The 25,931-nt window shown below is 41.6% G+C and overlaps 1 protein-coding gene across 1 annotated transcript in view; it reads left to right on the forward strand.

Moving 5' to 3' along the window:
- Positions 1-25,931, forward strand: part of TET3 (tet methylcytosine dioxygenase 3) — an 85,924-nt gene that overhangs the window by 24,409 nt on the left and 35,584 nt on the right. The window contains exons 2-3 of the mRNA XM_018564842.1: positions 2,007-2,063; positions 22,008-24,402. Of these exons, the coding sequence (XP_018420344.1) occupies positions 2,007-2,063; positions 22,008-24,402 (2,452 nt within the window). The remainder of the gene's footprint in view (positions 1-2,006; positions 2,064-22,007; positions 24,403-25,931) is intronic.

The raw sequence follows: 25,931 nt of genomic DNA on the forward strand, positions 1-25,931 counted from the left end.
GAAGTATGCAAAAACTTTGGAAGTTTGCCTTTGTGCAAAATGTTCTGCTTTCGAATTTCCTAGTAATGGTTCAGATATAAAAACCGGAATACCAAACATTTATTGTGTTATATAATTAAAAATCAACTATATTTATTGATGTCAGCTTAGGTAGACGCCACAAAGGCGTAAAAGGGGGCATTATATGTTATAGGTAGGAAACTATTTTTTAGGTCTTTCTACGGCTTACTCGCGTATGCCATCCCGTTCGCTTTCAAATCCAGACCAACTATTTGCGCTAACCTTATTTCGTAGTGATCTCCTTTGCTACTACAGTGCAACCCTTAAAGCTGTAGTACGGCTGCTAGCACCAAAACTAGCAAAACTGCCGCTGCTGTCCTTTAAGACACATAGAGCATTTGCGGAAGACTTCCATTTTAGGGATTTATTCACCCCGGTTCATTTTAGGTCATCGTTAGTCTATGCTGTTTGTGTCGCTAATACGTGATTAAAGCTTAGTTGATAATCTTTGGATTCCCTATAGTGTAGGGACTACAACAACGAACGCATGGATATTAAACAATACACTATAGAATTGGGGAAGTAAAATGAAGCATAATAATGGCTCACCTGTTGTCTAGTATACACACAATATTTCTTCGAAGGGTTCTTTTTTCCCCCCACCCCATCATCCTTAACTCTACCATCAGCCTATATCTTCTAATGGCAGTGTGCAGGTTAAACTCTTCTGCTGTTTAAAGAGCCATCTCTGGCAGAGAGTTTAAGGCTTGGATGCGCCACCTACTACATTTAACCCTTAAAAAGGCAGCTACCGCTGGTAGAGAAATGCAGGAAGAATAAATCTATAGTTCACGATTGCAAATCTTTCCTATTGCAGCCCATAGAAAATCAACAGTATTTACGGAAACGCCACCTTCCCTAAGGTGGCCATACATACACAGGCATTTGTTAAAATATTCATATTTCTCTATTTTGGGGATTAAGCATGATGCATGTCGAAAGAGCACACAGAATGGACTAAAGAAGCACAAGATGGATACATTAAAACATTCTTCAGTTCCATTTAGTATTATTTCTGCAGCCTCTACCTCGTATGTCCGATAACAGTGGAGCTGTGTCATGTGTATGTTTACAGCCAGAGACAGTAGCCAGCGCCATTACAGCACAATGACTGTATAAATAGCACAAGCAGATACAGCCATTGCAAGCAAAAAAAAGACTCCATGCTCTAAAGAGGAACAGGGCTGGTGTGCCTTTGCACTATCACCATAATACCTGCTAATGGGAGTGTTTATTGGTTTTGGGAAAAAAAAGTGCTGGCTCCAGTCTGTTTTAGTCTACTCCAGTCCGCAGTTTCCTGCTGCCTTCAATTGCTGGGAGAGAAACCACATGGTCTGTTCTCTCTGTTAAGAACTGAAGAAAAAAAAATTGTCGGCATTACAGCACCCAGCCCCCAACAACCCATCCTCCTCCCCACCCTCTCTGTGCCTTGGTCACCCTACTACAGCAAGCAAAATGGGGAGGGGGCATGTCACATATCATGTGTTGGGGAGTATGAGAGGTACTAAGAACTCTGTCTTATGATAATGATCCCAGCGTCTGGCAGAAGAGGGAGAGAGAGAAAGCTAGAGGGAGGGAGTTAAAAAAAAAAAAAAAGCCAATGCACCAGTGTCTTTATAGGAGCAGACCTAAAATGGCTGCTGGTAATCAACTGTGTTGTGAATTTGGAAGCCAGATCCTTTTAAACAAAAGGTTATTGTGCGATCTTTCATATTTGCCTGTATAACCTTACATGTCATTTAAACGATTTTCAGTCGGCACTCGGCCAAGAATTCTTTTTTTTTTTCTTCCACCCCCCTCCTTTTGGAAGCAGTGTGTATTTACCGACAACACTCCTCGCTCGTTTCTATGCTGTCACGCTACCGTGAAAAAAATCCTGAATTTTGATCTATATTTTCAGGTTCTTTTTTTTTTTTTCCTTTTTATTTATTTCTTTTGTATTGCAGGTTGTAAATAAGACCGGTTCCAAAATTCTGCCAAACGAGCAAGTGCAGAGCGTGAAGGTAGGTACTTATGATTAACCCCAGTCGGCACAGAGTCTGTTGTGTTTTTATAGCATTTAAATTTAACAAACCCTCAGGAAGGAAAAAAAAATAGGCTTTGCAAAAAATGTATAAGGATCTTGTTGTCGAGAAATGGCAAATGTAGAAAAGTTTAAATCATTTCTAAAAAAAAATCTGACTTACGGAAGGTTAACCCACGTGCTGCCAGGCGTTGGCAGATGTGTCTGTGCTTTAACAAGAAGTAATTTTGATATGCCTTGCGTTCCATGGTAAGTTGTGTAATTTCTTAAAAAGCCACCGAGTGTTTGTTGTGGGTTTGTGTCCGTGAATATTTAGGTCTCTTTAAAGGAAAGGAAGCGTGCTTTATCTGTGTGAGGCAGATAATGCTGCACGTCTTCCGCCATGGCACAATGTTTAAAGCCCGTCTCTGACACAGGCGTTGCACTTGTGGTGAAAATGAACAGCACATTTTTATTTAAAGGAGATTAAAATGCTAGAATGATCATTCTTTACCATGGACAGGAATGTTGGAATCCTCGTATTGTTGGGGTTGGGGGGGGCGGGAGGAGAATATCTGTTTTGTATTCTGGTGGTTTAGGGTCATTGGTGTAATGCATGTAAAACCGTGCATGTGCGGTGAACGCATGTTTAGCTCTTGTATCCAATTAATAAGTCTTCAGTCTCGGGCTAGCCATAGACCTACCAAGTCAATGGCTGGTGCACAATTTTACGGCATATACATGTACATGGATCGTTGCTCTAATCTATACACCTGTCGTAGTGCAAGTTTGTCATTGTGTTATGTCAATATAGTTGCATAACAACAACATATGGGGGATTCGTGTGCCAAAGTGTTCTATGTGCATACGTAAATGGTCTGTATACGACACCTGCCCTGTAATGCTAACATTGACCTGCTTAACAATCGATTACTGCTATGTCGCGCTCACGGCTGTTGTGTTTTTAAAGAGTTTAAAAAAAAACATTTCAACAAGTTGCACCAGAAAAAGAGCCAGAGTTATAAATAGCTGTACACGTACCTTTTCCGCTGTATGCGAAAACCACAGGGCCTCATCATCTTTCTAGGAAACCTCTCCTCGCCACCCCTCTCCTGGCAGGCAGAGCTCGCTCTCCTCGTCTCTGGCGGAGTCACAGATCCCGAAGTCACATGACTTTAGTTTACAAACATTACATCCCTCGCACGTCACACTAGAGGGGAACACGCAGTTCCCGCCTGCACATACTTTCCAGAACAAAACTGCGGCAGCACGTCCAAATGGATTGGGACGGGTTACTAACGGGTTGGGACGGGTTCACTGGGTGAAAGTCATATCGCTCCAGTGATGGAACATGGTGCAGGGTAACTGAGGGAAATCCGTAGTACTTTTTGCCCGTCAAAAGACGAGACACTGGCAAGACATGGCCCTTTAAAGCTGTCTGTAGCCTCCCGTTCGGGAGCTTCAAGTCATAGGCTTGCATCGTGACTGGAAAACACACGACAACAACGCTGTCCACTGATGGCCTACTATTTCTTGGGAATTGTGGATCGGGGGATATATCCTTTCCCAGACAGAATGGCTAACTCTCCCACTGAATGATTAAGGAATAAATCATGTGAATCCCGTTGCTACACTCTAAACCACGAAAGCGACTTTAGAGACCCGGAATTAAGCTTGAAGGTGTTGACATAATGGAGCCATAATTTCTCAAAATAGCCCTTCAGTATGCCTTTTTTCTGATGTTGTAGAGCATTTATCTTGGGGAAATTGTTGAATCTACCACCGCCTAAATCTTGTTTTAACATTACACTAAAACTCCCAGCAAGAGTGACTGCGCTTCACCAAATATTCTAGGAACCGTTTTCTAGTGGTAATTGTTCTCTGAATTTTAGGGTTCTCATCAACTGCATATACCTAATGCAAAGCTGTTTTTTAAATGTGGTTGACTGTACTGCACTACCTAGACCCTCCAACAGAAGCTGAATTTGTGACAATGCCACGGCAGCAGCTTAGGCAATTTGTGTTAACCAAACTGTATGTATTAGAAAAGGGAGATACATAATCTGCCCCTTGCAATTATTGCATTAGCCATGGATTACTCTCCATAGTCTTTTTGCTTGTGAATGTATTTCAGTCAATGTGCCTCTAGGGCTGGGCAAACATGGCAACCGTCACGCTGGTGATTCTTGTCTGCAGTACAGGACGAGTCTGAACAGCACACAATTGTCTGAAGATTGTTGCAGCTATTTCTAATAACAGCAACAAAATGTGCTCTCTGCCATCACTTGTTAACTTGGCTAGGATGTGTGAACAAGGGTGTGTCTAGGTGTCATATACAATAGGCACTGATAGAAGTTCATTTTGTGCTACAATGCTCATTCGTTCTGACTAGCTTTAGGTAGGTATCAACAGAACACCGCTTCAAGATCTCCTTTCCACCTAATACTTCTCTGCGTCTTATGTCTGCATGGCTTGTGCAAGAATAAGGCTGGGTTCACACCTGGGCGTACGGAATATGCGCGTTTGCCGTGCGTTCCGTTCCGCACATTTTTACAGCGATTTGTGGTAAAAGAAATGCGCGACAAACGCGAGTTTACGAGGGCTAACCAGCTGTATCCTAATGGATACGCGCGGAAAATACGCCCCAAAGAAGCTCCTGTACTACTTCGGGCGTAGGGCGTTTTTCAGCGTGTTCCTACGCGCTGAAATACGCCCAGATGGGAACCATGCCCATAGGCAATTATTGGTTTTCACATGCAGAGGGTTTTACAGAGCGTCGATCAGCGCTGTAAAATGCCCAGGTGTGAACTAGGCCTCAGTTAAAATGTGTTGCAGTTCGTTAATATTACAGGTATCTCATGTCTGGTTTCCATCATCATTGGTGTATTGACCAGTAAGTTGTCTCCGATGCACACACATTAAGCAGTTAACAACTGCATCCTAATATCTGGCCATGTTTGGTGCTTCCTGTCCTGGTGTGTGGTTTGCTTTACTTGGGTACAGGCAGAGCTGGAGAAACATAAGGGCCTATGTTGGCCTTGAACCGATGGCAACAGTTTGAGACCCTTCTCTCTCTGTATTTGCAATTCATTGACCGGTAAATTTGACATGCAGCTGACCTCCTTCTGACCTGCATCAAGTGGGTCTTGCATATAGAAATGAAGAGAACAAAAGCCCAATGACAAAGGCCCTGGATAAGACTCCATCACAGATAACATCTGATCTCTTATATATCACTTATGTTTCACACCATTACAGTCTAATTGGCATTGCACGAATTTGTCTAGGCTGCAAGCTCCATAGGTTAGCTTTAGTTAACCATCTTTTACTCATGCAAAGGTTAGAGCATGTCACTCTATGGCTACCAATTTGAAGAACATGTTTAACAGTGTCAGTTGAGCTTGTGTTGAGTTTGTAAGTAAGCTTGATGTCTATGAACCTTGTCGGGTACCTGATACCCCTACTTGCTGGGGTTGGTTCATTCTTTTTGTGACCTGCTTGCTTGACAAGTCCAACAGTGGTGTGGTGTAGCCAGCCAAAAATTTATTTGAACAAGATTGTAACCTATGTTTAACTTTGTTTAATTATTGCAGAATTTAAAACAGAAAATCTGCCAATTAGAAAAATATTTTTTTTTTTTGTGGTGGTTGTGGTGGTTGTGGTAGTAGTGGTGGTGGTAGGGGGAGGGGGGAGTTTGGATAGACACTTGTTAACCTGTTAACCATAATTTTGATTTTAACACAATGTGGTTGGTTGACGTATGGTTTGCCAAAAAAGACATTACGTATCTTCATGCATCTTACTGAACTATTAAAGTCCTTGGTTTTGGATGGAGTGGAGAATGCTATTTGGGAGGTTACTTTCCTTCTCTTCCCATCCAGACATAAGGTGAGGAGACCTCTTCGTAGGGCAGACTCGGAGAACAAGAAACCATGAGTGGTTCTAACTCTTCTCCACTTTTAAAGAAGGAGGAAAGCAGCTGTAATCTATGTTCCCGAACATTTTGATCTTGGAGCCCTTGTGTGTACAGGAATCTCCCTCAAGGTGCCCATACACTGTCCGACGATCGTACGATAATCGTAAAGTGTATGGAAGGCGTGCGACCGTTTTTACTGTACGGTCGCACGTCTTTTGTCTTAGGAGCATGCTAGAAAACCAGATGAGAATCGTACGATTTTCGGCTAGTTTTTAGCATGATCGTAAGATCAATGCTGCACGGGCCGGTGTGTGCACGCACACACTGCAAGTTCAGCATTGCGGTCATCGGAAGCCCGCCCCTCAGGGGTGCGGGCTTGCGATGATCGCAAGTATGATCTGCCTGTCTAAGATGGGCAGATCGTACGTTTTTTAAATTACTTTACAACCATCGCAAGACTAAGGTCTTGCGATGGTTGTAAAGTGTATGGCCACCATTACCAACACATCTTAAGTGGCAGATTAAGGCGTGTCTGCCTTCGATATCCGGGTTTCATAGAAGGCAGTGCACACAGGATTTGCTTAATGTGACCCAGCATTCATCACATCAAAGCAATATACATATCAAATATGTATTTGAGTTTCATATCGGAATTAATTAGAACAATTTAGGGTTTAAATTACAAAAGATCCTTGCATGGCACTATTTGCCTCTAACATAAATCCAATGCATAAAGAAAACAGTCATTTTGTGTGTGTGTGTAGCCAGCGTGCTTTATGTAAGATGTGTGGTCAGTCACATGCAGTGTAGAACAGGAGGGTTCTGTGACGATAAAGTGAACCTGTGCTTTGCACGAATGGGGAAAAGCCACGGGTTCACTTTATTGCGACTCCTTGCATCTGCCAATACTTCATCTTTTTGAACCCCCTCACCTTAAGCACCTTAGAAGTTCAGTATTTAAGGGCATGGGCAAAGCACAGGTTCATGTTCACTGATTTTATCGTCTTATTTGTGAAACAATATTCTGCGTTGCCATTGGACTGGAGTTCCATTTAAAGCTGATAATGAGATCATTACTGTTAGCCCTCATTCACACTAGAAACGGACTCCATGCACAGCCATATCGGGCAACTCCCGGGAAGGACAGGTGCTGCGTGTGATTAGTACGCAGCCCCTGTCCTTCTCTATGGGACTACGCGGCCATACGCCCCCCCTACGCTCAGTTCAAGTGCAGATCCATACGGGTGCATGTGTCCTGGCTCGGACGCAGACAGGATCCACCCTGTCAGCGTACGAGTACGCTCACCCGCACGGACATGCAGGGCGGCGTACGGCCGCGTAGCCCCATAGAGAAGGATAGGGGCTGCATACTAATCACACGAAGCACCTGTCCTTCCCGGGAAGCTGCCCTATACGGCCGTGCACAGAGCTTTATGTGCCGGCCAATTCCCGTGTGAATGAGCCCTAATAGATAATGTTTCACATTTGTCATTCTCTAACATAATTTAGCCCTTGTTCAATAAAAAGATTGCAGAGATGCGGCAGGGTGCATTGTGGTTCACTGCAGTAGGAAGCCCATTCATTTGAAAGAAGCACACATTTTTTCCCACCTTAAATTGCATTGCACCACGTCACATGGTAATAGGGTGTCATGCGGAGTGGTGCGATGCCATGCACATGCCATGGCTAGGTGCGTTGGAGCGTTAATGAATAATAGCTTCACAGCACACCTAACATTGGAACATGCAATATGGCAACGTACGTGCTTCAGCATTGTATAGATGTGAATGGAGTTTTAGCAATTCTGCACCAAGCTCTGTCTTTGCAACCCATATTTCTGTACTAACTGGGTTAAGTTGCCATGAAGAAATAATGGCACCAAAGCGCACCTAACATTTCAACATGCAGTGCGGAATTGCATGCAGCATCACATGTGCTCCCACATCGTATAGCCGTGAACAGAGCCTTAAGAATTCTGCACCAAGCTTTGTGTTTGTGACCCATTTTTCTATACTGACTGGATCTTTTCCTCTGATCATACATAAAAACCAGCATGCTGGCAGATTTCTTTGACAAATGTGTATTTCTTTTTTCTTTCACATTATGCTGACTATGACAAAAAATGCTCGATCCTGTTGAATTATTTGTGAACATCACACAGGCTTTAAATATTGCCCCCCCCCCAACCGCCTTATGTCATTAAGCTTCATGGTGATATTTTCACATTGAGCTGCAAGTAGTAAAGCCATCTGCTGAAGATTGTTTGGTCACAAGGTTTAAAGTCCCACTTAGATCAGCTGCGCTGTTAAAGAGCAGATACTGCAGTTGCTTGCGGCCCAGACAGACTCGCCCAACCGGTCTGTAGTCACAGGTGTGGTTCTCGAGGAGGAGGAGGAGGCGGTGGAGAGCGAGAGAAGTGTAAATGTTTTGTTCATTAAAAAGACACCAAGGAGGAGACCGAGCCCATCATACCTTCAGACACGGGTGTCCAACAAAGTAGTTAATCAATCGCTGGCGTGGACAAGCAAGGTAATCAGGTATGAGGTCTGGTAAAAGACAAAGAAATGCCTAGTCTGAAGTTTTCACCAATATGCAGAAAGCATGCAAAAAGTAAAAAAGAAAATAATAATCATAAATAAAATGGAAGCAATACACTTGGTGTATGCTGCAGGTAAATACACTAATTTGTCCCAATTAACACTATCGGTAATTAGGCCAGAATTCATTGACATGCGACACGGTGGAATCTGTCAAGCTTTCCCAACCGGGGGAAGTGTAAAAATGTGGTTTTTTTTTTTTTTTTTTTTTTTTTATAAACCCAAACTCCCCTTAAGCTGGCCATACACACTACGAGTTTCGACCGGCACAGTGGGTGCCCCTGTTGGCACCATTTTAGCTGACATCCCTTGATTAGCTGAACGAAGAAGCTGGTCAGAAAATCTTTTGAACGTACAGAGCCAGTAGCCAATGAGCTACCAGCTCTGCTCGGGTATTATGTCGGCAGGCCGGTCAGAATACAGTGAGGACAGCGGGAGATTCCTCGATCATCGTTCTTATGGAGTCTGTAATATTTTCTTTGTTCAGCCCCTGAGTTTGAAATAATGAAATCATTGCAGTGTATGGTTCGTTTTACTCGCACTGGGAGAAGGGAGGACAGTACTCGGGGCCAATCAGGGTATTGTGTGTGCTGACAAAGAAAATGCTGACCGGAGGAGAGAACAGAGAGATGGTCTTATCAGTCTGTTCCTGCTTCTTTATTGTCCAATCACAAGCTGGGGACGGGGAGATGACACCAGTGTGTTGCTTAACACACATCTAAAGTGTATACATGTAGTATAGTGCAACTTACCAGCCTTTAGATGAGGTGGTAGGTTTTTTTACGTTTTTAAACTTCCTGTTTCGGGGTGGTTATTCTCACTCCTTCAGTGTATCGGTAGAGGGAGCCATGTTGCAACCCAGGCTACACTTCAAATACCTTTTGCCTTTTTATCACAATTACATGAGGGATAGGGAGATTGGTACTTTACAGAAGGAAGAGAACACTTCCACCTTCACTCAAAGGAAGTGATGAGGACCCGGCATTTCTTGCAAGATCAAAATGTATTTGCTGAAAATATTATTAGCCTGAAAAGTGAAATGCAGCCACCACATCTGGTAAGGACTGGTATGCTGCAATTTATACAATAAATGCATTTTTGATCTTATGTTTAACTGCAACCGGGAACAGTCGGGTCACCAGCCTGGTTGTGCTGTGTGGCAGGGCTGTGTAAATCTTATGCCTGGATGGACAGAACTACAATTCACTTGGCAGGTTAAACTGTTCTCATAAATATATTTCAACTGTGTAATTGTCTGGAATTTTTAATTATTGTACAACTCCTGTGATTTTGCCTGTTGGCCCTTTTTTTTGTTGTGGTTTTAGGACTCATTCAAATGGGCGTGCACATCCGCACAGCATGCACGCCCATAAAATGAACCAATCTCAGAAGGGACAGGTGCTGCGTGTGGTTGTGTGCAGCAGCCTGTTCTTCCCAATGGAAGTATGTGGCTGCACGCAGTTATACGCGGTCACACGCATGCCCAATCCTGCACATGGGGTCCGGGTGTCTTCACTTGGACACACGCTCTTTGCTTCCAGGTGCGGGCGGCCAGACCCGTACGGATGTACGTGACCGCATGTAATTGGGTTCAAGCCGCATCCTTCCATAAGGGAAAAACAGGCTGCTGCGTGCAATTACATGCAGCACCTGTCCCTTCTGGGATCAGGTCATTTTATGGACGTGCATGCCTTTCTGAATGAGACCATAGCGTACACAGAACTTTAACAGTTCTCTTGTTAGAAGGCTCGGCCTGTAGATGCAATTGTCCACTTGCCATTTTCATTTTGGGTCAGGGTTTTGTTTTTGGGTTTTTTGCGGTCAGTGACTCCCTCTATTAAATGAGGGGTGTGCGGGTCACCAGAACAGGAAGGCACAGCGAATCAGAAACCTAAATTAGGTTCTAACCTTTCCTACTCTGTTCAAAACTGAAAATGTACTTTCACCATTAAGTAGTTTATATTTGGCATTGGTTTCCGGTGAATTAGTTATAATGTTCTGCGTTACTGTAAATCTGAGAAATGTGCTGTGACCTACAGTTAGGTGGATATTTAAAGCAAACTTGTACTCTGCTTTGTTGTTGCCCTCTTCAGCAGATCATAATCCCCTCTTCTTTGCTTCCCTGCCCCTGTTCAGCTGGCAGGAGGTAGAAAAAAGTATTTTGCAAGCTTTGAGTTTATTTAGCAGTGGACTGTCTCCCCAACACTGAACCCATCGTCAGTTCCACCCCACTGTGGGGAAAGGGGAGCGGGTTACATGCTCCTCCTCCATACCTAGACGTGCTGGGTATGTTCTTTGCTTCACAGGAAAGTATGCTTCTGGGGAGGGGGGCATTAAATGGATCCTGTTGCTTCTCCCATTTCAAATCACAAAAGTTGAGTCTCTTTAAAGACCTTGGACCCATTATACTCCCCATTTGGCAGTGCTCACTTGCAGCTCCTTCCTCCATTGCAGCCACTAAAGAATACCTTGTGTGAGCTCACTATCGGAGATGACTACTCTTACACAGTATAGCTGTCTCACCCTCTGTCATGTAACAGTGTTCGTTTCTGGCGATTTGCTGCTGGGTGCCCCGCGCTTCTTTACCTGGGTTACATGAGGTGTCTTGTGGCAGCTGGAAGTTGAAAGAGAGTTGAGGGCATGCTGCAAAACTGAAAAGGGTGGGTTGGGGTAAGCTATAAAGAGAATCATCTCCAAAAGATGCAATAAACCAACCAGTGCCAGGAAGATCATCCATAAGCCAGAACCCTTCACTGCATATCCAGTAGAGGCTGCCCCGTTCCAGTCAGGGAGTCCAGAAAAACAAAAAACAACCCGGTGCCTTTCCTGGTGCAGGTAAATTATTTTTATTCAATAAAAGAGTAAACAAAAATACTCGGAAATCATTTTACACACTGCCTCATTTGTGAGTATATTTGTGTTTTAATCTTTTATTGAATAAAAAGGTTTTACCTGCACCAGGAAAGTCCTCCGGTTGTTTTTTGTTTTTCTATATAGCCTTCGGGAATCATCATCTCCACCATCATCAATCTTGGATTTAACATTGATCTGTTGCTTTGCTCCAGCCCAGTGCCAGGCTGACTACTTTGGCTATATTCACTTGGGTGTAGCCTGGCAATTTCTGGCATTTTTTTGCAAGCTTGTACGTGCGTTTTTCAAACATTTTTGTGTATTACTTGCAGTACAGGAGCAGGATCAGGCATTTTTGGGCCCATAGACCTTTATGTGGAAACGCCTGAAAATGTGCACAAATATGTGCTTTTTAGGTGCTCCCATTAAAATCTATGGCACCAAAATGCTTGCTCCTGCCTGAAAATAAGCTCATGCACTTTCTCAAGCTACAGGCATCAGGCTACAAGCAACCGATTGCACAAGGAACATTAAAAGTAATGGGATTCCTCTTGTTGAGCATTGTAGCGCTAAGGCTATAGCGCTGATAAACGCCTAGGTGTGAATGGGGCCTTTGAGTCGTTTCATTGTGTGTTAATCTGTTGTGTTTTCTGTAATGTCTGTCTTTTGAAAGCTGATGTGTACATGATTAGTTTTTTTTTTTTTTAAAGTTGAGAGATGGAAAACATGATATGGAGGGTGTAGCAAGCAACATCCTGCAAGAATGTTTTGTCAGATCTCAGCAGATTTTTAGTTTCAGTCCTACACAAAGCGAGAGCAACTTCTACTTTTAACAAGTTTCACAAAGCTCATGGCGTGCAGAGGGGTTCCCCCCCCCCCCTCTTTGCACACACGGTTAATTATTATTACTGAAGCAGAGGAGGTTACTCATTAACATGCATTGTGTAGTAGCAATATGAGATCCTGTTTGGACCTTACACTGAAGTTATTGTTTAATTCCTGGAATGCAGAGGTTGTTAAAATGTAACCCTGAAAATGGTTTGTTTTTCTAGTGGCGTTTTGTTCTGAGCTGTAGACATGCAGTGCTTTTTTTTTCTTCTATGCACAAGACCATTTTGCATGGCCAAATTGACTGTCTGTGTCCTATCTATCTATCTATCTATCTATCTATCTATCTATCTATCTATCGCTATCTCACCCTACCCCACATATCCAAATATCTGCGATCTGTGAATTTTAGGGTTCTCTTCTCTACTCCCTCCTGGGCCCCTTAAAGCTCTTGGAGCATCTCACGCGTTTGACCTTCTTAAAGCATTTATTGTACGGTATCATTTGTTTGAACTCCTTTTGTATTTAAGGTTCTCAGGATGATTCAACTATAGCTTTAACTGGTAATGTTTTGTTGAGGTGTGATGAGAAATGGTGTATGTATTTGTGTATCAGGCGTAAGCATTATGTGGTCAAGACTTTCCATCATTTACACCCCCCTTCCTTTTTAATAATACTTATTTTCCTCTCCTGCACAATTATGACCTTCTCATTTCTGCCTCCTTGTTCGCACTCATTCCTTGCTAGCGATATCATGAGTCAAATAAATGCAGTTAATATCTATGAAGCTTTTTTTTGTTTTTGTTTGCCTCTTTAGGATAATCACATTCCAGCGATGCGTCTTACTCTACCACGTGTAGCTGTATGACAACACTCTGTCCACGCCTCCCTCTTGGAGCTTCCCATTGATCTAGAAAGCGGAAATTTGGTAGTACAACTGAGAGCGGATAGTTTGCCGTTCTTACCAGTGTACAGAGAGCCTTCGCTTTTGGAAGCTAAATGCTTTGTGCTTCGTGTGTTAGCTCGGGAGAGTTTTCATTCTATGAAAAGACCATGTTGTGTGACTAGGGTATTTTACACAAACGCATCATGAAATATCAGGCATGCTTTGATCAATCAAGGGTATATATTCAAGTAGATCTTCAGTTTGAATATTTGCAGATAACTTTTTCTTTCTCTTTTTTTTGTTCCACTGTTCATGCACAAATTCTGGCACTACTCAAGCAGATACGGTTTCTGCTTGCTGCAAGATAGGAGGGCTCGCTAATTTCAACCCAGCCTAGCATAAATTTCGTTCCAATAGCTTCCACTGAGTACCTGTAGAATATAAATTAATTAGTGGATGTCCAGGCCAAAAAGCTGGCCATACACTGGTTTGAATTTCTCAGCCATGAGTAGGCTGGCCAGTTTGAAAAATCTTGGCTGAACAGGGCACACATCCAATGAGATGCATTCACTGTTCAGGCTTTCAGTAGCCACTGGAGCAGCGGCTGTTATACAATGCAGTATAACAATGGCTACAATGAAAGTGGAGATTCCCCCATCCATGGGCTGAATGAGAGAAATTTGAAGTATGCATTGCCAGCTTAAGGTGATATATTGCAGCTGGCGTGACTGCTTAGGGCACTGCTTGAAATCTGTCATTTTAGGGGTTATCTGAATGGTAATGTGTTTTGAAAGAGCCTCATGATTACTTAAACTTTATAGAATGTTGGAACTTTCTTTTCATGTGGCCTGGGCAAAGGCACAGAAGACCTGGCCAAGATAGACAGATATCTTGCTGTCTGAGCGATCTGCCCTTCTGTTTGATCCAGGATTCAAATCCCAACAAGAATGGTATCTACGTGTTTTTGTAGGTTTCCTCAGGGCGCTCCTGTTTTCTTTCCCAAACCAAAAGATATACCTGCAGGTTAATTGGCTTCCAACAAAACTATCCCTATTGTGGTGGGGACATTAAATGGTGTGCTCCTTCAGGGGCTGGGAATGATGTAATTGGTTTTCTCTATTGTGTAAAGTGGCATCACATGTATGAGAGATTGTGCTAGGAAGATTTCATCTTATAACACATCAAAATTTTAAGTCCACCATGAATAATTAGGTTTCTTTTAGAGAAAGACGGACCACAAAGCTGGGTGAATGCAACCCACATACAGTTTTGTTCCCTTCAAAACCATTGAAAGGTGAACCTTCAGCAATCAATTCCAGATTAATGTTTCAACAACTGTGTGGTGGTGATCGCCTTAAAACTGTTGAAACCACTTGTTATAGCACCCTAGAGGGTCCCCCACAAGGCTTGCTTCCTGAAGACTTCAAATATCTGCTGCAAATAATGGGCACTCTGTGACCAGGCGAGCACATAAATGATATAGCCATTGAGGTTTAATACAGCGCTGAGAACTCTATCAACGTAGACTTACAGTGAGGAAGGAAACCTTATACAAATGGGGAAAATAATTCAGCTGTAGGTGCAATTCTAAATATGTGCATATGTTTATGAATGTATGTGCAATATATATCTAATCAGTATACTAATGTAGTTACTGGCGTCCTCACTTAGTATTTAACTTTCTGTCCAATCAGAAGCTACAGCCAGTCCCCTTTTCTCTGATTGGACCTGACTGTAGAACCCGGCCCAAAGTGGGTGGGCTGGCCAACAGAGAGAGCTGAATACTCAACTGTGCACAGAAAAGCTTGTATGATAACAGTAAGGCTGAAGGCTAGGGCGTAATTTGTATGCGATAGTGAGCAGAAATGGAATGTTGCAGTTCAAGCACGTGATGGGTTTTTACACAACCATAGCCTTTTAAAAACAGGAAAGACTTGATCAGCCTATGTTCCATTTAAAGGCACAGTGAAATTGTGTAACACATTCATTTATTTTGAGAGATCTTTACATGCTGTCTGAAGCCCATGTGTGTATCTGTACTGGCTTTATGCAATGCCTTTTTTGTTTGGTTCAATACTAAAACAAGAAATTTCAGTTTTTTGACAAAAGTTAGTGTGCACAGCGCTGGTACCAGCCTAATCCCTGGAGATTTATATCGATCCCTTGATCCTGAACGATCAGTTTTGTCCTCCAGATCGGCCTTGAGATGCTTGTGCAGGTTGGGAATGGCCAATGGACTAAATTGTGTTCATTGATCTGACTTTTTTTTTTTTTCGCTGGATTAGGCAACAATCATTTTATATTAGGTATGATGTTCTTTTTATAAAACCCTCAATTCCATGTTTTCGAGATTGCTTTCTGTCACCTCCAGCTTCAACCATCTATTATTTCACGTACCATTTGCGAGACCATTTGAGTAAGGTTCTTCTTCTTCTCCTTCAATCTCATGGCATAGAATTAAAACTGTCTAAATGTTTATCAAAATGATACGTTTAATAAAAAAAGAGCCACTAATATCACTATTAACACACGGATGCAATGCAGTTTCCAGAAATATTGATCAGATTTTGATTTGCACACTACTATAGCAAAAAACAGAGATGCACAATTGTAAATATTTCAATTAAAAACTTTAAATATTGCACCTACCTAAATGTTTTCTTAAAACTAAACTCTAGCTACCATTTGAAATGCATATCCCTGCCAAAGGTTTTGCAATGCTGTTGAGCGGTTCTTGTGTTCCTCGCACACCCTCGGTTAGTCATTACAGTGAGATTCTGGACCCTTTTGCAAACCGCGCTGCATTTGAGACCTCAACCTGGTCCAATTGGACAATGAAAGAGCAGCCACACATTGATGAAGGGCATCCTTCCCTTCCTTCCTCTTCTCTAATCATATTCACATTGGTTGACAATGTGCAAAGCTATAGACTTCTGATTTGCTGGCACTCCCTCTCCCAGCATGAGCGCTGATCCACAGGGGATTACATGATGTTATATCAAGACAGATTCAGGTACCTATTCTCATTTGTAACTGAATGATAATCAATACATAACTGGATTCAATATTGATCACTCATTAACACTTTTCCTGTGGAGAAGGGTTAGACACTCTGTCAGCTATTATTGCTTTTTATCTCCACATTTGGGAAATTGTGTTTACGTATACCCTAGTGACCACACAGGAAGTGTGTGGAAATATGTTAAACAGGGACATGGCAATAATCTGAGATAGGATCAAATCCTTCTTTGTTCTTTTCAAAGTTTACAATCACCATACTGAGACCTCAGGATCATAATGTTGCACCCGGGTCATTGGCTGGCAAGGAAGATGGCCATGATGTGAATATTTAAAGAGCCATAACTTTTTTTCTTCTTAACCTTCCAACACTGACATGAGAATGCATACATCCTATTTCTTTGTATGCTGAGACGTATTCCTCCATTGTAAGGGAGATCAGTTGACAGCTGTGGGTGAAACTATAGTCTACCTCCTGTATATTTTACCTCCTGAATATTTTATAGGTGTACCCACTGTGCTACTAGTTGTAACCAATTGTATCCCTTCTCCCCCATCAACCAACTTGTACACTACAGCAAGGGAACATAAGTAATAGACACACACACAGCACTAGAACTGGGGAGTCAGTGCATGCCAAGAGTCAAAGCTGGGATGTTAAAGTAGTATTAAACTCTCAAACTTTTTTTTTTTTATTCAATAATGAATCCAGATCAATTATACATTGCCCAGCAAAGTATTTCTTTATATTTTTGCCCAAGCACGTAGTGATCACATTTTCAAACAACTGGCTCCAACTCTCTCAGCATGGCTTTCCTAAACTTCTTGTTGGGTACAAAATCACAAAGGACAGCACAGTCTCCAGCAACTGTCCGTCTACTAGTTGTTTTTACTTTAATATCACTTTAAGTAGCCACTAATGTGACATATCTTAACTACATTTTTGAGGGCTTGTTCACACCATCTGTTTTTCGACTGCGCTGGCCGTTTTTTCGAGCACAGCCTGAACGCAAGACAAGGCAATTTGCATTGTCATGGAATGGTTCACACCACTGCATTCCTGCATTGAGATGTGGTGCAACCACATTGCAGCGCAGTGAGCCCATAGAACTTAATTAAATGTCACTTGTGACATTTCAATAAAGTTCTAACAAAAAAATAAACAGTGTGATGCGGCTCGATCGAGCGCATCGGAGTGTCCGGGCACACGCACACCAGCAGCCATGCGTTTGAGCGTGGCAGCTGGTGTAAACAAGCCTTGATAGGTTTTTCCTTTAGTAGAAGCAGTTCAAAAGAAATGACTATAGGCCTAAGGTACATGGCTGGGACTTGCTTAGAACATTCAGGTAGGCACATTCAAATGATTTTGTGGATCATATTATATCATGTCTTCGTACTGTTGGTTTAATGCTATTATATGTAGTATAACTACTGAGCTCTTCATTGTTGAGATTTTTTAGTACTTTTAATTGTAAGTGCCTGATGAGTGTTGATTTTGATGTGTGTGTAGAATAGACACTACCTGGTCTTGAATTGAAGCAACATAAATAGGTTTATTGGTCAACATTTCAACAAGGCACTGCTTGTGTTTCTCTTGAGGAAAAGGAGCAGTGCCTCATTGAAATGTTGACCAAAAGGTCTGTTTATGTTGCTTCAATACAAGATCCAGCAAGTGCTTCTTTTACTGAAGAGTTTGTATATACTTACACTATTATGGGAGTTTGATGCCCACCACCACAATATGTGGTACCAATGGTATTGTACCAATGCTCTCTGATGTGTATCACTGTCCTAAGCAGGTAGGGTGCTCCGAGGATTTCTATAGACTTTGATGGCATAATCTTCAGACAAACTTTCTGTTCAGAGAGAGGAGCTCGGACTTCCAAAATTATAAATCTTCTTAAGAACAATATTACTTTTTCAATGTTCCTTTCCACATCTTGCGTTGCTTTCATAAAGTTGTTGAAGTAGAAATGGATAAATGAAAACCTGGTGTGTATATGCGGTGCAAATACTATCATTAATCGTACATGTGGAATATACCTGTTGACCAGCAGCTAGAGTCCATCTTCACCACCTTTTACAGGAGCACAGCCTTGGCAGTAAGTCAAGTGGCTACTGTCCATTGGTGACATTCAGAAAAAGATGGCCATTCAGTGGCTGTGTCTGCACACATAACCTAGCCTTTGGGAGCCTAGTATTGGACAGCTTTGCTTGTTGTGTTAGTAATGGAACAGATTTATACAAGAAGGTTTAGGTTCACTTTAAATTTGTTATTTTCCTGTTGTGGTGGTGTGTGACTTCTTCAGCTTCTGGTGCAATGATCATTTCTACTAGGTTACAATAATTGTGCCATATGAATAACCTGGCTACTCCTATTTTAACCATGTCTGCCACTTCACTTCTGTTCAGAATTCCTAAGGGTCTGTTAGCTTGTACAACCTGGGACAGCTGTAGCTAGCTGCTTTTGGTCCTCCATGCTTTCCATCATCGTCCAATCGAATTTGTAATGGTATGGGTAAAACAATGGCTTTCAACACCATCATTGACAGCTTACATAAACTATAATAGGCCTTTGTAGATACAGTGGTGGATACAATTTTGAAGAATTGCAGGAGGACAGGCGGTAGATGGTGCAGGTACTGTAATGTTTACATATATTGTGTCAAGGTCACCTTCAGCTTGTTAAAGATTTAGGGCATTCTTTTTTCTAGCCTACTAGTTGTTGCATCTGGGTTTTTTTTTTTAATATAGTAAAGTTAAAATAATTGTTGACTGCTATGATTCAAAGGCTTTGATCCGAAATAATGTGTGACCGCGTTAAATGAGCTGCTGTACTGAAAGACGAAGACATTGGAACCTGTAATTCTGGCGCTATAGTGGGGCCACCTAATTTCTCAGGTAGATTTGTTGAAAAAAGTATTGCACTTTGCGCAAATGAAGCTATGCCTGGCCTCTGATTGGCAGGCGACGCTACGTAATCGTGGAAGGATGGACTCCGCTTTATCTGCCAAGGCTTCCCAGATTACATCATACGAGAAGATGGAACTAGGAGCGGGGAAAGAATGGGAGCTCTCTCCGTTTTTCTGCATGCCCTTTGCCAGGGAGAAGTGAAACTTAAAACTAAAAGCCAGCGCTTGGAGAAGAGCAAAGAATTTGTTTTAAAATTTTATCTCGTGAGCACTCCTAGTGTTTGGGAAGACAGAGTTAACATAATCGCAGCCTCGCCCCGCTTCTTTTAAATGAGCGGACGCAACAAACAAGGCCACCGGGGTGAACCAGAATGCTGCCCCTGACTTTGCTGCTCATTTGCTGTTGTCTTTGTAGGAAAAAATCGCTTCCCGATCTTCTAGTGACCGTTTTCTCCGTAGTTTGCAGCAGAGCGGCGAGCCTCTATGCTGTTTACAGAATGTACGTGTGCTGTTTGACAGGGCTAATGGCCCCTACAGCTGTTAGAAGGGGGGAGGGTGAGGTGTGTGTAGGCTGAATCTCTAAGCAGCTTCCTGCTCACCACTTCTACTCTCACGTCTTTTAAAGCCCCAGGACTTCTCTTCCTTCTTAGGCTTCCCCCTTTTTTATTTTCTTCTTAGCCGCCTCATTTTCATCTGGATTCTTCAAATGTAAGTTTGATTGCCTATTGTGTTTTAAACTCCATACATTTCCCCTTATTGAGCTTTCTAACCCTTTTTGTAACTCGTGTACACATAAAAGCTTAGTAGCAAAGGGGTTAAAGCGCAGATTAGTTGTTCTCTTATTACGCCAGTAATCATGTGCTTTGTGTATATGACCGGGTGCATAAATTTATCTTGTGGCACGTGGGCTGTTTGATACTTTGGCAACACCTGTGTCGTTACGGTTTTTACCGGCACCGATCTGCCCCAAGAAATGTTAATTTTGCTGGATTGTACGAATTCTCGTGAGAAATGGCTACAACCTTTACCCCGGGTCTGTAGCAATGACCTCGTGTTGTACTTGAAACCGAAATGCCTTTTTTTTTTGTGTGTTTTTGTTTCTTTTTTCCCTCCGTAGATCGCAATGTTCATTTTATCTTTTGTAGGGTATGTGTATTTCATATTCTAAGGCTTGTTTGGGGAGTATTGCTGAATGAGGTGGAAGCTATGTTGTATAAAATGGCTTTATTGGGATTTGCAGTGTTTGAGTGTTGAATGGATACTTTCCAGGAGAATGATTCCTGGAATACAATGGCTGGCCGTGATGCTAGCTAGGAGAGTGTAGCTTGGATGATGTTTGAGAAGATGCAGTGTTGGACAACCCCGGATTTCATTGTGCTCCTGCACAGCAGACAAAGAGGCAGCAGATGACTGACTGTGATGGCTGGTGCAGGATTTCATTGGTTTAGACAGCAAGGCTCTGTTGCTGGATAAAAATCCCATTTAACCCCATGCAGCTTCAGCAGCGGACAATAGTCCTCTGCTGATTAAAAAAAGAAGTGCATACGTCTGTGCTAAATCTGTAGTTTTCGTCCTTTTTCATAGATGTGGGTGATTTTAGACTGTATCTCTACCTTCTAATACGTGTTTTTGCACTAAGCCAATTTTAAGTCAAGCATTGCACAGGTTACAAATGCATTTTGCCTATTCATTAAAACCGTTCTAGGGCCTGCAGCATTGTGGTGCTTATTAGATTATATTGTGGGATGCACTTTGCTTCTGGTTGACTAAAGAATGTCTATGTGCAGTTTTCCCATGAAATGCATCAGTACTTGGATAGTGTAATTGCTTAGTACCTGTGCTGTAGATGGATGCAAGTGTCCTATGTTTAGGTAGCAGATGACCGCAGCAAAAAAAAATTCTTAACATATGCTTATGTCACTGTTCACATTATACCCTCACGTGTACAATGATGTATGTATATGATTCAAAAAGGCATAGTTTGTTTTCTGATGGTCCAGGTTTATAATGACCAACTACCATCTAAAGTGCAGAAGTACCATTTGGCCATTTTGTTCCTAAATTCAAATAGACAAGGTCTGTCTTTCATCATCACTTTTTGCCTGTAAATGGTCACAGCACATTGTTAAATTAAAATTCTAGTACTTACAACATGTGATATTTCTTAGCAAATGACACTAGCATAAATTACAAATAATCTGTACCTATTGTCACACCAATAATAAAGTTTTAGTATTTTGTCTTCTGCCCTTTTTTTTGGCTATGCTCAAAAGCATTTGGGCAGCTCCAGTAAGCATCACATCTTGCAGGATTACAGCTGTCATTGATACACAATCCCCAGTTTGTTGCAATCACAATGGATTGATGCGCCTCGTATCCATGTTGGCAGCTGTCTGGGTGTCTATGAAATCTCACATATTGGCAGAATACATTTGAATAAAACTAGAAGAATACTAAAATTCCATTAACAGCGCTTCAACATAGAGGTTGGCCATATTGCCTCACACCTTAATTCATCAGGTAACAAATTTAAACTGGAATATTTTGGTGGTCTCTGAAGATACGAATACAGGAGCATTTCATGTGAAAAGTTCTGAAATGCAAGTTAAGTTCGTGTCTAGGAATTGCCTTGTGCTTTTGAGTCATATTCCTCATCTCATGCAAATCTAACGTAGCAGGGTGGTTGGTTACCTGTATGCACTTTGGACGTGATCTAATAAGCATGGCATACAGCTATCCAACTTTACTCTAAAAATTTTGAATAAACCGTACTTATGTTTTTATCATATTTTGGACAATTACAGTATGTTGCAAATTGTGGAATTCTGTTTTTGTTAGATGAGAGACAAGCTTTCATTTTGGAGTAATATTTTGATACCCGTACCATAAATATGACTTATTTTGTACTAATATTTCCTTTTGTTCTCTCTATTCACAGAGTTGTTCAGAAAGCACTTCAGTTGATGGACTCGAAACAGACCAAATGGAAACTGGGCCCATTAATAATGTTCAAGAAGGAAGGCTGAATCTGGATTGTGAACCTGGCCTGCTGAATAAGGGATGCAAAGACTTAGGAAACAGCCTTTTAATGGAAGCAAATTCGTGGTTAAGCAATATCCCTATTCCTCAGAATTCTGGAGACAAAATAAATTGGGAAAACTCTCCTGTACCTAATCATGCTGCTACCAACAACAGCTCAAGTCTAGAAGATGCCAAAAACCTAGTAGCATTCTCTGCTGTAGCCGAGGCCATGTCTTATGGCGTTCCAAGTTCAGGGACTCCCTCACTGCTATCAGGGCAGCTATATGAAAAATTTAATTATGAGATGAACAGAGAAAGCTCTGGCTTTTTAGCAAGCAAACCCCCTGACTGTCCAGACGATCTAAATACTCTAAAAGCAGCGCTAGAGCTTGCAAAACATGGCGTGAAGCCACCAAATTGTAACTGTGATGGGCCAGAGTGTCCAGATTACTTAGAATGGTTAGGAAATAAGATCAAAGATCATCCAAGTCAAGTTGGCAGGGAAATAATGGATAATTCTTATCCTAAAGATCATGGGCATGCCAACGAAAACAAAATTGCAAAATGTACATCTGGTCCTCTTCCCTTTTCTCAGAATGCACTGAGTATTGCAAAAGAGAAGAACATTAGTCTCCAAACGGCAATTGCAATTGAAGCTCTTACACAACTCTCCTCTGCACTTCCACAGCCAAACACAGATTCTCCCAATGGCTCATCCCAGACCTCTGTAGCCAACCATGGACATGTAACATATTTTCCATCAGCCAGGAATGACCAAGGTCATGGCTTACCAATATCCTGCAATGAACTCTTTCAAAATCAGCAGTACACTGGTAAAAATGCACTTCCTATATCACAGCCTTCCTGGGAACAAACCAAAAAGGCGCGTTTTCAAGAAGACCAATACATTCCAGAAAATAACCTCTCTCATGGCTCCCCTGTGCTGCAGAACCAGAACGCCACCCCACAAAAGTCAGAATTCATGCAGCAGTGGGTTCAAACTCCAGAGCAATTAAAAACCTCTTCAGATCCCATGAGTGGGTTGAAGCAGTTGCTTGGAAATGCAGATGACTATATTAAGTCAGTGTTTAAAGGGCCTGAATCATTACCCACCAAAGTTAAAAAGTCAAGACAAAGCTCTGTAAAGAAAGAAGCAGCAGAAATGTACAAAATGTCACCAAATCAACAGCAGTTATCTCAGCTATTTCAAGAAGCGAATTTCCATAGGACTGCTCAGGCGGCACTCCAGCAACATCTTCATCATAAACGCAATCTCTTCTTAGATTCAAACAGTGTGCAGGAAGGTTCACAAGAACAACCACCTTGGTGGGTCCCAAATTCACAAAAGGTTCCAAAGACCATAGAAAAACCCATTAAGGAGAGAAAAAAAAGAGGTCAGTCACCTTCAAATAAAAAAGCAGAGGTAAAAATTAAACCTCCACGTAAGCAAGTACAAATTAAAAAACCTAGACAAAAAGATGGACAGCCTGTATTCATGCCTATGACCCAGATCAACATAGAAGAGTTTCGTTGTGCTCCTAGTGTAGAGCCTCAGCCAAAACAAAGTGTTGATCAGTCTCTTCCTAACCTTGATAACCAATATAATTTAAACACTCAGGAAATGTGCTCTGTAAATCAAGGTGATGGACAAGGCAAAGGTTTGTCCCATGCTGTTTCCCAAACTAATGCATTTGGTCATTCATGTTCCAGATCTTCAATGGATGACACTAGCTCTAGTTCTGGACAAGGTGACCCTACTGACCAGCAAGCAAGCACAGGTCATGCCCCTACTCAAAATGAGCTTATTGATGACAAATTTGAAGATCTAATTAGGCAGTTTGAAGCTGAATTTGGTGCAGAATTTCCACTCCCTGGTGCAGGGATTCCATCTCAAAATGGTGAAGGTCCTCCAAAACCAGCAATGGGGATACAATCAAAACTTCCATTTCCTTCCCAAGTGTTACCAGCTGACAACCCCACTCGTTCGCTCACCCATTCTGACCCAAAACTGTCAAACCGATCTCTACCACAGGAGATGCCTGATAATTTTGAGAATATTTTCTCCTCAAAATCTCCTAAACAGGTCAAAATTGAATCTTCTGGTGCTATTACAGTGGTCTCCACCACATGCTTCTACTCAGAGGAAAATCAGCAACTTGACGGAACTCCTACAAAAAGCGATCTGCCTTTTAATCCTACACTTGCTGGGTTTTTAGAATCCCCAATGAACTATCTGACCTCACCAACCAAGAGCTTACTGGACACTCCAGCTAAAAGAGCTCAGGCTGATTTTCCAACATGTACATGTGTGGGTAAGTTCAAAGATTTTATTAGCATATAATATTTGCACATTTTAAATTAATCCATGAAGTGTGCTATCTTCTGATTTTTACAAGTTGTACAATGTTTTTGTTACTTGGAAAAATCATTGCTGAAGTACATGACTCAGTTAACAGAGATGGATGGTTCTGGTTTAAAAATCAAGCATGCTGGAAAAGGTATGTACTTTTCAGGAAAAAAATATTTGTAGGCCTAGAACTTGTGGCCTTAATGGACATTAAAGACTGGACATTAAAGACTGGACATTAGGGATGTTCAGATACCAGTGCCAATACTTGGCATTTTCAGGAGAACTACCAGGGTTGCAGCGGTTGCAGTACTTGTAAAAATGGTATCAGTGCATCCCTAATATATATATTTATAAAAAAATAAATCATGCATTGAAACAGGGATGCACAAATCCCAGGAGCTCTGTATGCTTCTTACAAATGTCAGCTGCCTCCTAACTTTTGAATTTTTCTCTAGTCTAGTCTTGGAGCTCGAAAAGTATCTGTACTTGTACCGAGTATAGTACATGGTATCTGAACATCTCTACTGGACATTTGATCTTTCGTCATACCCATAACCAGTTATTTTGTATGTCCAGTTCCCTAATAAAAATGATCACCCAGAATACTACATGTAAATATTGTAGTTTTTAAAATATTTTGATAGCCCCAAGAATATACTGTCTATTTTAATTTCAAATGAATAATATCCAGAACACACTATGTAGTTTTCCCAGGCAATTGAGGTTGTACCTCCATTTATATCTTGGGGAACTGCCTAAAGAGAAACATATTAATGGGAGAAACTAAAGAATGCCACAGAGTATTAAATACGTTTTTGGGAAGGTAACTTTAAGGCACAATTTACACTTGCTTCAGTGGCAATCTTTTGGTAGCTATTTTGTTGCCTACTTTAATTCTAAAAACGCACAGAGACATTATTACTGCCCACAAAATTTACATGAATACAATGTAGTCATTTCTTCTTTTTATTACCAACCTTGGAAAAGAGAACAGTATGTATGGGACTAGCGCATTCCAGTAGTGATCTCATACTTATTCTTTCCCCAGACATTTGTCTTCGAACTGTATGGACAGTCTAATAATGGGAAATGGTTTCCCGCTTATTAGTGCTGGTTTGATTGCCAAACACCGCCTGCATATTAATTATAACCCCGTTTCAGTACAGAGTTTCAATAAGCGAATAGAACGTTGGCCATACCTGGAGGGATGATATTGTTTTTTAAGCAATAAGATCCTACGGTTAGCTTCTCTTCACCTGACATGCACATCCATTATTCAGGGCTTCAGGTCTGGTGATCTTCCCATTTCTGAGATTACTAGAATGTCATGTTAAAAATCAATGCGTAATCCCTCCCAACAGTGATGCATCGCCCCTTGATATGACTGTTAATGCTTCATACACATAGAGATTGTTGTACGGTTATGCAAAAAAAGTAAAATTATGTTATATATTGCCCTTAATGTGACCAGCCTAAGAACTTGCTTGTTAT

Source organism: Nanorana parkeri, unplaced genomic scaffold (assembly GCF_000935625.1).
Source record: "Nanorana parkeri isolate BGI_ZX_2015 unplaced genomic scaffold, ASM93562v1 scaffold786, whole genome shotgun sequence".
NCBI lineage: Eukaryota > Metazoa > Chordata > Amphibia > Anura > Dicroglossidae > Nanorana > Nanorana parkeri.